General features: G+C 42.9%; 1 protein-coding gene across 2 annotated transcripts in view; it reads right to left on the bottom strand.

Moving 5' to 3' along the window:
* KIF5C (kinesin family member 5C) overlaps positions 1–15100 on the bottom strand; it is a 162119-nt gene that overhangs the window by 69145 nt on the left and 77874 nt on the right. Inside the window, exons 4-7 of one of the 2 annotated variants that reach the window (XM_061199905.1) lie at positions 7854–7958; positions 2573–2621; positions 2250–2305; positions 1480–1567 (exon numbers count right to left, since the gene is read on the bottom strand). In XM_061199905.1, the coding sequence (XP_061055888.1) occupies positions 1480–1567; positions 2250–2305; positions 2573–2621; positions 7854–7958 (298 nt within the window). The remainder of the gene's footprint in view (positions 1–1479; positions 1568–2249; positions 2306–2572; positions 2622–7853; positions 7959–15100) is intronic. The other variant, XM_061199916.1, reaches the window with a different exon arrangement.

The following is a 15100-nucleotide window of genomic DNA, read 5'->3' as shown; positions in this document are numbered from 1 at the left end:
CAGTTCTGAACCAGGGGGCCAAGATGGACTGTCAGGTATGTCATGAATAATTCATAACTAACAATAACTTAAGAAACAGTGAAAAACTTCTTTATAAATGAGAGATGCTATTAGTATAAGAATATCAGTCTTACATTCTTTCCTATATGTGTATAAGCAGAAGAGAAAGAAGTAGAGTTTAACCTACACTATATACAGGTCTAGGCTCACCTATGAAACTTGCCATGTATATGAATATCATCTGATACATTTGTGGGGGTAGGGAAACAGTTGAGAATTACAGTTCTGGATCAAAGGATCATAGCACCAGTCAACCAAGCAAAGCTTGAATCTCCTCTACACCATGCGGGGAACTCACTACCTCTCCAGGTAGCAGGCTTTACTTGGGGCAACATTAAGGACTAGAGTTCTTCTTGTGATAGGTCAAAATCTGCCTCCATGTAGCTTCAACAATCCTGGGTGGTCTACTCATTCAGATCAAACACAGCAAGCTGACTCTTTCTTAATGTCAGCACCTTTAAGATATTATGAAGAATATGTTAAGAAACACTGTATTGTCCATATGCCCTCCCCAGATATTTTTCTCTCTTCAAAGCTAGAAATCCTTCAGGGACTTCCCTGGTGGTCCAGTGGCTAAGACTCCGTGCTCCCAATGCAGGGGGCCTGGGTTCGATCCCTGGTCAGGGAACTAGATCCCACGTGCCGCAACTAAGAGCCTGCATGCCGCAACTAAAAGATCCCGCGTGCCGCAACTAAGACCCGGTACAGCCAAATAAATAAATATTAAAAAAAAAAAAAAGTCAGAAATCCTTCATTCTTTCAAGTCCTCTTCACATGAACTCACTCTCATCTGCACATCTCAACTGAATAAGACAGACAGCCCCCATCTTTTCATGGAAGCTCTGCTGCTCTAACACCACGTGACCTGCTTCCCTGAGATGGGCCGAAGAAGGCATCGCAAGGTAAACCAGCTGACCTGACTATGTTTGTTACTAACAAGGCATCAAAAAGTTTACAGTCAAGCTTCCGCTCCTCCATGTCTTTCTTTTCCTTGTTTACAAAGGGCAGAAATCTAACATGGTTTCTTTCCATGCGTATGACTGGCCTATAGAATCTGTTGGTTTGGATTTTTTTAAACAATAACATAGTTAAAATAAATGAACTTAGAAGCTTACTTTCTTCCCCCTTTAGTTGGTTAGTTGTTTACCCCAGTGTTCAGGCTTAGGCTGTTACCAGGGCCCAGTCAGTGTCACCCGACATTTCCAACAGGCCCCTGGACAGCAGGAGGCGCTGTTTCCCAGGACCTGCCCAGGCCCACTGGTGCTGCTTACACCCCTGTGTTTTGAGTGCCAGTCACTGCTTTACAACCGCCTTCACCTGCATTATTCCATTTGGACCTCATTACCCCCACCCAACCTGGTAGGTAGGCAGACGTTTGTGTCCTAACTGAGAGGGGAGGAAACACCACCCCAGGCTTACTCGTTACAGCCACGTGGCGGTTTGCTTTGCCTTCATCTATCACGTCCATGACCTCCTCGGGGCTTGACACAAACCGCTCGGTGCACCCCTGCAAGACAGCCAGATCAGGTTGGTCATTGAAAAACTGAAAAGCAACAAGACTTTGAAACAGCTAAACATTTTCCCACTTCTCTTCTAGAGCTGCCAATCCAGAGAAAGGCTGCACTGTCGACCCAACAACTTTTCCTCCTCACCTAGGGCTTGCAGTCTACATTAAAAAGAAGTCTGAGCAAACGCTAGGAAACCCAGAAGTAAACCATAAAATAAGTGTCAGATTTTAAGTACATGTCCATACTCATCAGCAGTGGAGACAGAAAATAAAGAAGGAAACCAATGATGGAAAAAGAAATAGATGAAATCTTGCTTTGCCTTTCAATCTAGCCACCAACTTTAATTAGATACTGAAGTTGTAGACGTAATGCTATGACAGGTTTCTCCCAAGTGCAAAGTATGAACAACTGTACTCAATACCAAAGCCTCTTTAAATGTGAATAATAAATGTTCAGTTCTCCAGTTCTTACTTCATGTGATTTGACATCTGTGATATACTTACATAGAAACAACTGAAGAAATTAAATGTCAGTTTTTTTAACCAGATGAATATTAAATATAAGGAACATGATTAAATATCTATATGCACTTTTTAGGTAATATTCTGGGCATCTTATGTAATAATTATGACAGTGACTGGAGAGAAATCAACTGCATCATCAATCAAGTTTTCCTCATACCTTTACGTACGGGACTCTGTTTTTATCTTCATGAACAGCCAAGTTTGTCTTGGATACTACAGAGATGATAATGATGACATGCAAAGAAGAAAAAAAAAGTTAAAGACCCTGTATTGGAGAAAAAATAGAAATTGTTACAGAAGATAGGTAAATTTAATCACTTTGCAATGACTCAAGTTAAAGCTTTGGCTGAGAATAAGCAGATAGCCTGAAGGCAATAGAACATCTCTATAAATTCCTTAAGCAGAAGTGCTGTAAATCATGCCAACCTTTCTGGACTTTAGTTACAGAACAAATAAAAGACAAGAATTCGGGTTACTCACCATCGAGTAAGTCCCTGATTTTGTCCAAGTAGATTTCAAAATAGGAAACCTGATTAAAAACAAATTGATTTTGAAACAGAAATGCCACCCTGTATTTCAAAAACATCATTATTAGAACTTGTAAAAGCTTTCTGTTATGCCACGAAGAGTAAGAAGAGGGTTACAGAGTGAAGATTCAGAGTCTCGAGGGCAGAGCTCCAGCCCACTCCCCTGGCCTCCTGCTTCCTGCTTGTCAGCTTGCTCTACAAGTCCCTGCTCAATGGGCCACTCTCCAGCCCCACATCAGAGTTCCCTTCACTTCCAGCCAGGTGTTATTTACATCCTGTGCTAGACAGCCTTATAGGAGGACTCTACCTTTTCACCTTAGATGAGCACCAAGCAAACTTCTAGGTATGACAACGGCTAGAACAGAACACGTCCTTTGCACGTAACTGTCAAAAATCAGTAGACCTCACCTTAGGCATCACATCAACAGCCTCTTCAGACCAGGGAGGGAGCATGTTCTAAACATGCACATGAAGAAGGTGGGGAGGGGGACAACGGCAGTTTGCTTGGAACTACAGCATAGTAACAGGGAGAGAGCTGGTGATAGTGGCCAGCTCTGGGGAGTCCAGGAAGGATCTGAACAAAATGCAATTTAATGAAACACAACTAGACTGTGAGAGGGAAAGGACGCCTTCCAATTAGTTATTCTCAAACTTCAGTCCCAGCACTGCCTAGATCAGCATCTCCCATAGCATCTGTTTAAATTGCCCTGAACACTACTGCAATCCTCCTGAATCAGAATCTCCAAGAATAGGATTTAGGAATCCGTTTCTAAACTCCCCAGGTGATTCTTATCTTATCTCAGGCCGATATCTGAGAACAACTTTAACTGGATACGTGATCTCGGAGATTTAATTCACAAGTAACCAAGACCCTACACCTCAATGCTCCCATCTGTCAAAGGAAGCCATTCGACGTGATGATATCAAAAATTCCCTCTAGGATTCTGTACTGTCTACACTTGCCTTCTGCAGACCAGATCAACTGTTCTCTCCCTCAAGTTCATGGGGGGTTTTTTTTGACATCTAAACAGAAGATTGAGCCAAAAAGGTGTTTTAAAAGTTGAAAAGTAGTTGTAAAGCTGGGATGTAAGTCTACCTGTGAAATCTCACCCCTACATCCCAGCTCTGGACCAGTCCTGCCTCGAGGCAGGGGAAAGTGAACACTCCCTAACCCAGCACTAATCCCAACCCAGCTCAGCCCTGGTTCATTACCTTTTGTCCGTGTCTCAGCCTGGAACCTCCTGATGCCTCGTTTCTCTGAGATCTGGGGTCCTGGCTTCAAACCCTGGAATCTGTAGCTGAGCATCCTCTCCCTAACAACCTCTGCCTGCTTGAATGTCTGTCAAACAGCCCTGTCACTGACCCTCTCTGTCATAGATACAACTACTTGACCTTTGAAAGACCTACTGCTCTGGAAACCTCTCCCTGTGGCTGGAATCCTAGGGTCTGCTTGGCCTCTAACCTTAGACATTTCTAACCCAGCCCTTCTGCAGCCCACTCAACCCTGGTTCCAACCCATTCTATGTATTTCAGAATTGTCTGGTCTTCATTAAGACTTTTCTGTTATCTTTGAGATCTTAAGCTTGTGCCCTTATTTCCACAGGTTACAGAGAAAATTAATGACATCCAAAGACCGGTTGTGAACTAGATATTAGGAAATCTGGCAATTAGAATCTTGTTCACATTTAATATAAGTAGAAAGAGAATTCTGATTTATTAGTTTCTTTTTACCATAGCAGATAGTGGCTGCTTTGGGGTGGGGGGTTGAATTTTGTTATTTTTGTCACCTCAACTACTTTGCAAAACCAGATGGAAGAAAAATAAATAAGCACTGTTTGGCACTAGGCGAAAGCATGTTCAGAAATAATGTTTAAAACCTCTGTGAGACCGGTCAGAATGGCCATCATCAAAAAATCTACAAACAATAAATGCTGGAGAGGGTGTGGAGAAAAGGGAACCCTCTTGCACTGTTGGTGGGAATGTAAATTGATACAGCCACTATGGAGAACAGTATGGAGGTTCCTTAAAAAACTAAAAATAGAGCCACCATATGACCCAGCAATCCCACTCTCGGGGCATATACCCTGAGAAAACCATAATTCAAAAAGAGTCATGTACCACAATGTTCATTGCAGCATTATTTACAATAGCCAGGACATGGAAGCAACCTAAGTATCCACTGACAGATGAATGGATAAAGAAGATGTGGCACATATATACAATGGAATATTACTCAGCCATAAAAAGAAACGAAATTGAGTTATTTGTAGTAAGGTGGATGGACCTAGAGTCTGTCATACAGAGTGAAGTAAGTCAGAAAGAGAAAAACAAATACTGTATGCTAACACATATATATGGAATCTTAAAAAAAAAATGGTTATGAAGAACCTAGGGGCAGGACAGGAATAAAGAGGCAGACGTAGAGAATGGACTTGAGAGCACGGCGGGGCAGGGGGAAGGGGAAGTTGGGATGAAGTGAGAGAGTGGCATGGACATATATACACTACCAAATGTAAAATAGATAGCTAGTGGGAAGCAGCCACATAGCACAGGGAGATCAGCTTGGTGCTTTGTGACCACCTAGAGGGGTGGGATAGGGAGGGTGGGAGGGAGATGCAAGAGGGAGGGGATATGGGGATATATGTATGCATATAGCTGATTCACTTTGTTATACAGCAGAAACTAACACAACACTGCAAAGCAATTATACTCCAATAAAGATGTAAAAATAAATAAAACCTCTGTGAGACTCACTTTAAGGAACAGATTTTCAATATTGCCTTAATCAAACCTCTTTTTCTTGATTAAGCCTGTAACTACTCAGTTCAAAATAAGAAGCAGTCAATAACTAACTTGTCCATTTACAATTATTATTTGTGAAATAAGACAGCCTAACTACAAATGCAGGACAGGAACCTGGACTGTAAAATTCAGCCCTAGACGTGAGTGTTGTTCCTCCTCTCCTTCCCCTTCATGCTGGGGCTATTTTTATCTTAATAAGATTCTAATATGAGACCCTATTTTGACGGCAATAATTGGTTTAACATCTTACTCCAGGATTATCCCATAAGAACCCTATAGTAGTTTAAGGTATTTAAATGCAAACAGCCTTAAAGATGCACTAAGCTCCTAAATCTTGATCCCATCAAAGCAACAAGTGTCTGTATCCTCAGATATAAAAAACTCTAGCAAGGAGGAGAAGCTGGCTTCAGCCAACACAAGGAGCTGTAAACAAAAAGATTTGCCGGATGTACTTTATAATTGGGCAAACAGTTTCTGACTTGTTTTTATATAATTTGGGGAAGGTACACAGCAGAAATAAGTAAAGGTGGAAATTTAATATAATGGAACAGGTACTGGATGTGGGGTTGGTCAGATCAAGAATCTAAATCTCAGCTCTGGGGCTTCCCTGGTGGCGCAGTGGTTAAGAATCTGCCTGCCAATGCAGGGGACACGGGTTCAAGCCCTGGTCCGGGAAGATCCCACATGCCACAGAGCAACTAAGCCCACGTGCCACAACTACTGAGCCTGCGCTCTAGAGCCCGCGAGCCACAACTACTGAAGCCCGTGAGCCACAACTACTGAAGCCCGTGCGCCTAGAGCCTGTGCTCCGCAACAAGAGAAGCCACCGCAGTGAGAAGCCCACGCACTGCAACGAAGAATAGACCCGCTCACCACAACTAGAGACAGCCCGCGCGCAGCAACAAAGACCCAACGCAGCCAAAAATAAATAAATTAAATCAATAAATTAAATCAATAAATCTCAACTCTGCCAAGGACTTGATATGTCACTCTGGCCATCTGGCTCTATATCTTTGAACTTCGGTTTCTCACCTCTAAAATGATGGGCCTAGGCACTTGGGTCCCAGCCTTCAAGGATGATCAGCCTCTTGGTTGATCTGCTCACCTGCAAGTCTGCTAACTGCCCCTTTCTCCTCCACCCCCTTGTCAACCCCCTCCCCAGTCACTGTGGCGGGGACCCTGCCAGCCACGTGCATCCTGGACACAGCTCATCGGAGCTGGGGGCGGGGGGTACCTACTGGAGGCTGGGCCAATGGGCCCCTCCCCAGGGGAATGAGGAAGTGGAAATAAGGGAATGTAGAGCAGGAGCTGTCATGCACCCTCTTTCCCACACACAGAAAAGAGAAAGATGGTCTGGAACAAGGGAAAGAAATTAAGCAAGAGGGTGGGGATTAAAGAAATTAAGAAATGTGGGGACTGTAATGGAGATGGAGTTTCTTTTGGGAACATGAAAATGTTCTGGAAGTAAATAGTGATCATGGTTGTACAATTTTGAAAATATACTAAAAACCATCAAACTGTACACTTTAAAAAGGTTAAATTTATGGTATGTGAACTATATCGCAATTTTTTTTAAGTTAAAAAAAAATAGGAAAAGCAGAGCCTGGATTTCTTACTTCTCCACAACTCCGCGCCCCCATGCCTGCTGTCAGATTCTGTATCTTATAACAACTCCTCTATTTGCTTAAACAAGTAGCTTTCAGTCACTTGCAAACAAAGGCGTTCCAATGAATATACCCCTTCTACCAAATGTTATGAATTCACAGCTATAGTTGAGAGTAGAACTCTCTCTTTCAATTCAAATTTAAGCCAGAACATAGGTTTGAAAAACAAAAACAAAAACAAGGAGGAAAAGAATTCCCTTTCCGAACATTTCTCGGAATGCACTCCTCAAAATACTAGTCTGTCATCCTCCAAGGAGGGTAAAGTATGTCCACAGTCAAATAAGATAGGAAATGTAATATAAGTACATGTTCACTTTGTAGAACTGCATTACACTTTAGCATATTTAAGCTTGGGGTAAATTTAACCTTGTTCAACAAAGCGTTTTCCCAGCTAATTTGACCACATACGCCTTTTCCGTGGTAGCCCACTGAGTAATAATATGAGGGATTGTATTCCATGGAACACACTTTGGGAAATGCTGTCCTCATCCAATCATGGACACATGCCAGTCAGATCTACAGAAATCACAGGGTAAAGGGTAGAATTCAGACAACTACCAAGATGATTCCATCCTAAAAAGGGCTTTTACTTTATCTCAGTATTTCCTCAGTATTAGCCTGAGTCACTAACTAATAAATATGGTTCTGCTGATCACAGGAATGTCATTTAAATAAGATAAAATCTTCTACATGTACATAAAAGAGAAAAGCAAAGAAACACGATTTGGGGCTCAGTTTCTTCTCTTGGGACTCAATAATAGCACTCACCTTGATGTGGAACTCCAGGTTTTCATCCATGGAATAGATATGGTCAAAGATGTCGTGTGCAATCCTTGGGATGATGCCCATGAGTTGAGGGTCGTGTAGCTTCCCCTAGTGAGTGAAAAAGACAAACACAGGGAGCTAAAGAGTGCTGGGCGACATGTGAGAGAGAGAGAAGGGACCGAACCTGGGCTTCTTAAACAGGACTCCGTGGAACAGGGAGCACCACGCAGGACTGCCTGCTCCCTAGGAGATCTATCCGACCTGCCAACAGACCAACAGTTAGCGGGATAACTCAACCAGGCAGGGGAGAGCATGTCCTGCCGGCCTTGAAGGCCCCCAATATCCCCTCCTGCTGTCACTACGGGCAGCAGATCAGTGTATATGTGGGTGAGCGTGTGGGTAGGAAGGAGGGAAGGAAGGACAGAAAGGGAGAAAGAATGAGGTTGCATGTGTGACTGTAACATACTAAATGTGGGCTTTGTTTTGGAAATTTTACAAACTGACCAGAACCTACAAATCCAAGTTAATCTGCCTTAATGAAATCACCTTGAGAGCTGATAGATACAGTTTCATTCACATCATCATTGCTCAAAAATTTCTAAGAAACTTATTCTGGAAATACCTTCAGTAGCACTTTACGCATCAATCAAGAAAATCCATTTTATCGATTTCTTTTTAAAATCTGTTAATTCCCAGCCCGAACTGTTCCAAATAATTTTTGACTGTTTCTAATACATAAATCTGCTTATAAAATATTCTCTTATTCTTTCCCTGCTTTTTTCCATTTCTATTCATTTTACCTAAGGTGTGGATGGATAGGTGAATGTTTCTGTTATTTGGACTCTCACTAAATCCATTTTCAAGATCCAGAATTTGCCACCTCTGAAGAGTTTCAAAAAGAGACAGCATAGGACCTGAAAGCAATTCCTAAAGAAGAGTTCTAGAAGTGTTTCAAGCAACAGGCTTAGCAAGGACCTCGGTGCACAACTCCCAGAGAGCCTTCTTCACGCCCACACCAAAGGAACACTTAAAAGTTCTATCACAGGTTAAACAACCCGTCAGCATACCAACACACGTCTAAAGTGATTGCCAGCAACTGTCTTCCCAGAGAATCACACATGCCTTTCAGAAGTTCTAAAACTCTAGGAAGAAATGGAACTGGAAGCAAAGCCAGTCTGCTCTTTAGTTTTCCAGGGATGCTCAACAGCCTTTACAACTTTGACTCATACATCTTTGTTCAAAATCTGCCCAATACCTGCAAGATCTGCTTTGTTTTCCTCAATCAAGTCCTCTTTTTCTTTCAGAGGTTCACTGCCTGGTGCTTCTCTAACAAGATGACTTCCAAGACAACATTTGAGTTACCAAAAGCAAGAAGTTGCACGAACCCTGGCACTGACTACAGGCCACAAAGCACTTTCCATTATGAGTCCTCCTTCACGCACCTGATTCCCGACCTTCCACTCTGTTCAAGACAAGAGAAAAGCCGAATTCAGACACATCTGGCCTCTGGCTCTTACTCGGAAAACAGGTACTCTCCTGGAATGCCTCATCTGCTAAGGACCCTAAATCATTTGATGTGTTTCTGTTGTTTTTTTAGTTTAACTGTACACTCCCTAAAGGCAGGGGGGCCAGTGCATATGTATTTCCTCCCACTGCTTATGATACTTGGTATAGTATCTACTGCATAGAATTACTGTAGAATTTAAATTAAATAGTATATATAATGTGCTTAGTGACAATAAATATTATTATTCAGCTCATGATACATTCTCTCAAGCAGGTGCTGGGGGTTTACTTGACTTGAAGAGTCTGAAATCAAACATGTTTCCACCCCAAACCATTAATATATATATCTAATGAAAACAAAACCAAATCACTGAGACTTCACTTCTCCTAGACCATCATAAAACATGTAACAAATCAAATATTGGACCCCACCTGCTCTGGACTATGGAATTTGCTGGCAGAAATGGTACCTACAGTGAAAACACAGTCAAATGCGACACCACTGGGCCAATCTGACTCAAGAGGGTCCAAAGAGTGCCCCCCACACTGCCACCCAGAGCTCTTTAATAATTCATCGTAATCCTTTAGCTTCTCTTCAGTGGCCCACAGCCAAAGAAGAATGATCAATAATCCAAAAATCATTTATAATTGACTCAAATCTGTTTCCCTAGATGCTTTCCCTTTCAACGGATTTATCTTCCAATTGATTCTGGGTGCATACAAGTATTGACATCCTTTGTTTGCCTTTGGCAGGGTAAGAACCAAGGCAGAACCAGGATGAGTCTGGATACTTCCTGTTTTGTTGCCCTGAAGACCCAACCCAAAAATCACATGAGAAGGAGCACACGTTCATTTGGAGAACACCTAATAATACCCCCATCCCCACAGTGACAGAGTGATGTCCAAGTCTACCGCAGGTTTAGGGGTTGGGATGCTTGCTCTAGCTCATAAACCCAAGAGAGGTGAGGGCCTTTATGCTCAGTAAACTAAGGCTGCCAAAACAATGTGTGTGTGTGTGTGTGTGTGTGTGTGTGTGTGGTGTTAATGTACATGGTGTGTAGTGTGTGTGTGTGTGTGGTGTTCACATACATAGTGTGGGTGTGTGGTACATGTGGATGTGTGGTGTGTGGTGTGGATGTGTGTCATGTGGGTGTGTGTGCAGTGTTGATTTCTGTGTATGGAGTTTGGGTGTGGTGTGGCTGTGTGTTCGTGTAGTGTGTGTACCTGTGGTATGTGTGGTGTGTGCAGTGTGTGGGTGTGAGTGGCATGTGGATGCGTGTACAGGGCTATGGATGGGTGGTGGGCGTGTGGCGTGGGGGGTGTGGGGTATGTGCGTGGTGAGGATGGATGTGTGTGGTGTGTGTGTGAGACAGAGAGGTGTTCTGTGGGAGGCATGCAGTCTTAGCCAGAGGTAACTCCTGGTGGAGACAGTATGTCTCTCACAAAAAGCAGAGCCACTTAAGGGCTTTGTTTCCTTGACTTGGAATGCACTCTTTGTTCCAGGCCTGGGGAATGTAAAAGAGATCAGCAAAGCTATCTCAGGCCAGGAGACCTCAGGGAACTGAGAGTCCTGGTTGTTCCTTATGGCTGGGGGCTGTGCGTGCCTAGTTAAGAGAAGTTAATGTTCAAGGTCCTGGTAAACTTGCTGACGTTCATGGTGGTGACTGAACTGAGACGATAAGCAACTTTATGGGTTCCTCTTCTGTCTATATAAGATTCAGTAGATTCTAAATAAAGTGCCTTGCAACCATCAGTTGTCTTGGTCCTTCTGACCCCATACTCGCGGTGCTATTCAGTCCCTTGCCCCTCTCCATCGGGACCTGGAAGACCCCCTGCGGTGGCTGGACCATCGCAAGTGGCTCCCGCACAGGGACCTGACGGGTGAGGAAGTACAGAAAAAGAGGTAAGCGGATCCTTATGCGGAATATAGAAGAGTAAGTGGCCGCCACGAATATAAGTGAAACAGAAAGCATAAGGCAGATAGAGTCAGAAGTAAAGTAAGATGGGACAAAAAGGCTCCAAGGAGCGAGAGTTGTTCGCCCAAGTGCTGTTGTCTATGTTAAAGGCACGGGGCACGAAGGTATCTACCTCACAGATCTCTGAATTCTTGCAGCATGTATGTGAGGTTTCTCCTTGGTTTCCTGACGGAGGTTCTATAGACGCCGCTATATGGGAGAAAGTAGGGGAAGATCTTCGCAATCATTATAAGGCCAATGGCCCAACTCAAGTTCCGATTATTACTTTTAGTTTATGGAATTTGATCAAGGAATGCTTGGAACCCCCCCATGATTCTGTACCCCGCCTTTCTGAAGGGGAACACATTAAGCCTATTTCTTCTGATCCGCCGCTTGCGGAGGCTGCAATCAGCCCTCCTTTTTCAGATGAGGATGTGCCTTTTAATCTTGCTGAGGAAGCTGCACGATATGAAAAGAATAAATATCCTAATGATGATGTTTTATTAGATCTGGTGGAAAAGTCTCTTAAAAAATTGAATGTGAGTAAGTCACATGATGCTGTCCCTTTGAGCCCGCTGCAGAGGGCTGTTCAAGGGGCAATGCAAAGAGGAGAAGATCCTTTGTTTTACTGCCCGGTTATTGAAAGACCAGATCCTAATAATCCTCAGCAGGGTATTAGGGAACATCAGGCCATCCCTTTTAAAGTTTTGAAAGATCTGAAGGCAGCATGTGCCCAATACGGGGCTACAGCCCCTTTTACAACAGCTATGATTGATACTATAGCCGGGGAGGCTTTACCTCCCTCGGATTGGAAATCTATTGCACGAGCCTGCTTGAATGGGGGGGATTATCTCATGTGGAAATCAGACTTTTATGAGAGGGCTGCTAAGCAAGCTGAAAAGAATGCTGCTCACAATATCCCTATTGGTTATGACATGTTGGTAGGAGAAGGACAATATATGTCTTTGCAAGATCAGCTCACTTATCCAGCAATAGCCTATCCTCAAATTAATCATTTAGCTCTACAAGCCTGGAGGAAATTGCCTTCTACTCAAAAAACAGAAGATATTTCAAAAATTAGACAAGGGCCCGATGAACCTTATGCAGATTTTGTGGATCGGCTGCTTCAGGCAGTGGGGCGCTTGATAGTGGATGGCCCTACAGGAACTATTATAGTGAGACAATTGGCTTTCGAAAATGCTAATAGTGCTTGCCAGGCGGCTATTAGACCTTGGAAAAAAAAAGGAACCTTAGAGGATTATATTCGCCTTTGCTCAGATATTGGACCTGCTTATGTACAAGGAACTGCCATTGCTGCCGCACTTAAAAAAGCTGGCATAGTCCAACCTACTAGAAAAAGGGGTCCATGTTTTAAATGCGGCAGACCTGGTCATTTTGCCAAAGACTGTAGGGCTCCCCGCCCCGGTGCCAAGGCTGGCCTAGGGGTGGAGGCGCCTACAGGACCCAGGGCACCTGGTTTGTGTCCTCGATGTCAGAGAGGAAAACATTGGGCTAAGGAATGTCGATCTCAGACCCATAGAGATGGAACTCCTCTGTCGGGAAACTTCTTGCGGGGCCCTCCCCGGCCCCGCCAAACAATAGGGGCAATGACCATCTGCCCTCCACAGAGTGTCCCCAAGAGTCTAGGAAACCTGTCTATTTGTCCTCCTCAGACTATACCCAAGAGTTTTATGAAGCAAAATCTCGGCCCGGTATCTCCTCCCTGTTCCGAGCCACGCCCGATAGCTCAGGATTGGACCTCAGTGCCTCCTCCAGATATGTATTAACGCCTGGAATGGAGCCTCAAGCTTTATCTACAGGAGTTTTGGGGCCTTTACCTCCGGGGACAGCTGGCCTTATTTTAGGCCGGAGTAGTGTTTCTATGAAAGGATTAACTCTCCTGCCAGGAATTGTAGATGCTGATTATGAGGGAGAAATTAAAATCATGGCTTACACATTGAAGAAAATTATTCCTATTAACTCAGGTGATAAGATTGCTCAACTTATTCTACTTCCATATGTGCCTGAGGGAAACATATTACAACATCAGAAGAGGGGAACTAAAGCTTTTGGCTCCTCTAATGCAACTTATTGGGTTCAAAAAATAGAAAGGCAACGCCCACAGATGCAATTGATGATTAATGGTAAACGGTTTTGGGGGCTCTTAGATACTGGAGCTGACGTGTCAGTTATGACCCAAATTCATTGGCCGAAACAACGGCCTGTTCATTCATCCATTTCGGAGCTACAAGGAATAGGACAAACAACTGTTCCTCTGCAAAGTGCTCAATTATTAAAATGGCAGGATTCAGAAGGGCATATGGGTTACTTTCAACCTTACATTGTTCCTGGATTGCCCATTAACTTATGGGGCCATGATATACTTAAAGATATGGGAATGTTATTGTATAGCCCTAACCCTACTGTGACTAATATGTTATTGAACCAAGGTTTTTTTCCTAATGGAGGCTTAGACATTAACCAACAGGGAATTGATGAACCTGTTGTTCCAAGGACTTTCACTAATAGACAGGGACTGGGTTTTTCTTAGGGGCCTTGGAGTCTCCTCCACTCACTGTTGATCCCATAACATGGTTGAGTGATTCACCTGTGTGGGTGGACCAATGGCCCCTGACTCAGGAGAAATTATTAGCTGCTCGTCAATTGGTCAATGAGCAATTATCATTAGGACATTTAGAACCTTCTATTAGTTGTTGGAACACTCCAATATTCGTTATACAAAAAAAGTCAGGAAAATATCGACTATTACAAGATTTAAGGGCTGTCAATCAAACTATGTTAATTATGGGAGCATTACAACCAGGTCTTCCTTCTCCTTCGGACATTCCTTACACTTTTCATATTATTGTTATAGATTTAAAGGATTTTTTTTTTTTTACTATTCCCTTACATCCTGAAGATAAAAGGCGTTTTGCATTTAGTGTGCCTGCTGTTAACTTTCGAGAGCCTATGCAAGGATATCAGTGGAGGGTGTTGCCTCAAGGTATGGCTAATAGTCCTACTTTATGTCAGAAATACGTTGCTCAGGCATTGCAACCTGTCCGTCTTCAGTTTCCTTCTTTATATTTAATTCATTACATGGATGATATATTATTAGCTCATTCTAATGTCACTATGTTACAGCATGCTTTTGAACAACTACAAAAATCACTTCAAACTTTTGGCCTAGTAATAGCAGATGATAAGATTCAAAAAACATCCCCTTTTGCTTATCTGGGAAAATTTATCAATGCCACACAAATTATTCCACAGAAAATTGAGATACGTACTGACCAGTTACATACATTAAATGATTTTCAAAAACTCTTAGGAGACATTAATTGGCTGAGACCTTCTTTAAAATTAACTACTGCCCAATTACAACCTTTGTTTGATATTTTAAAAGGCGATTCTAACCCTTTATCTCCACGTACACTGACTTCTCAGGGAGCCAAGGCCTTACAATTGGTCAATGCTGCTATACAGCAAGCTCAATTAACCCGTATACATTTAGATTTGCCTGTAAAATTAATCATTTGTCCTACTCCACATGTCCCTATGGGAGTTTTGCGGCAACCTGTGGGGATTCTTGAATGGCTTCATATGAAAGTAACTCCTTGTAAAGTTATTACTCCTTATTATGAATTAATTGCTTCTTTAGTGCAGATGGGAAGAACTCGATGTATGCAGCTTTTTGGCTATGACCCTACACACATAATTTTGCCTTATAATTCAGAACATTTCACTTGGTTATTGCAGCACAGCAATGTATGGGGATTAGCCTTTTGT

This window comes from Eubalaena glacialis, chromosome 1, assembly GCF_028564815.1.
Source record: "Eubalaena glacialis isolate mEubGla1 chromosome 1, mEubGla1.1.hap2.+ XY, whole genome shotgun sequence".
Lineage (NCBI taxonomy): Eukaryota > Metazoa > Chordata > Mammalia > Artiodactyla > Balaenidae > Eubalaena > Eubalaena glacialis.
The sequence above is the reverse complement of the archived record's forward strand: the minus strand, read 5'-3'. Positions and strand labels throughout refer to the sequence as shown.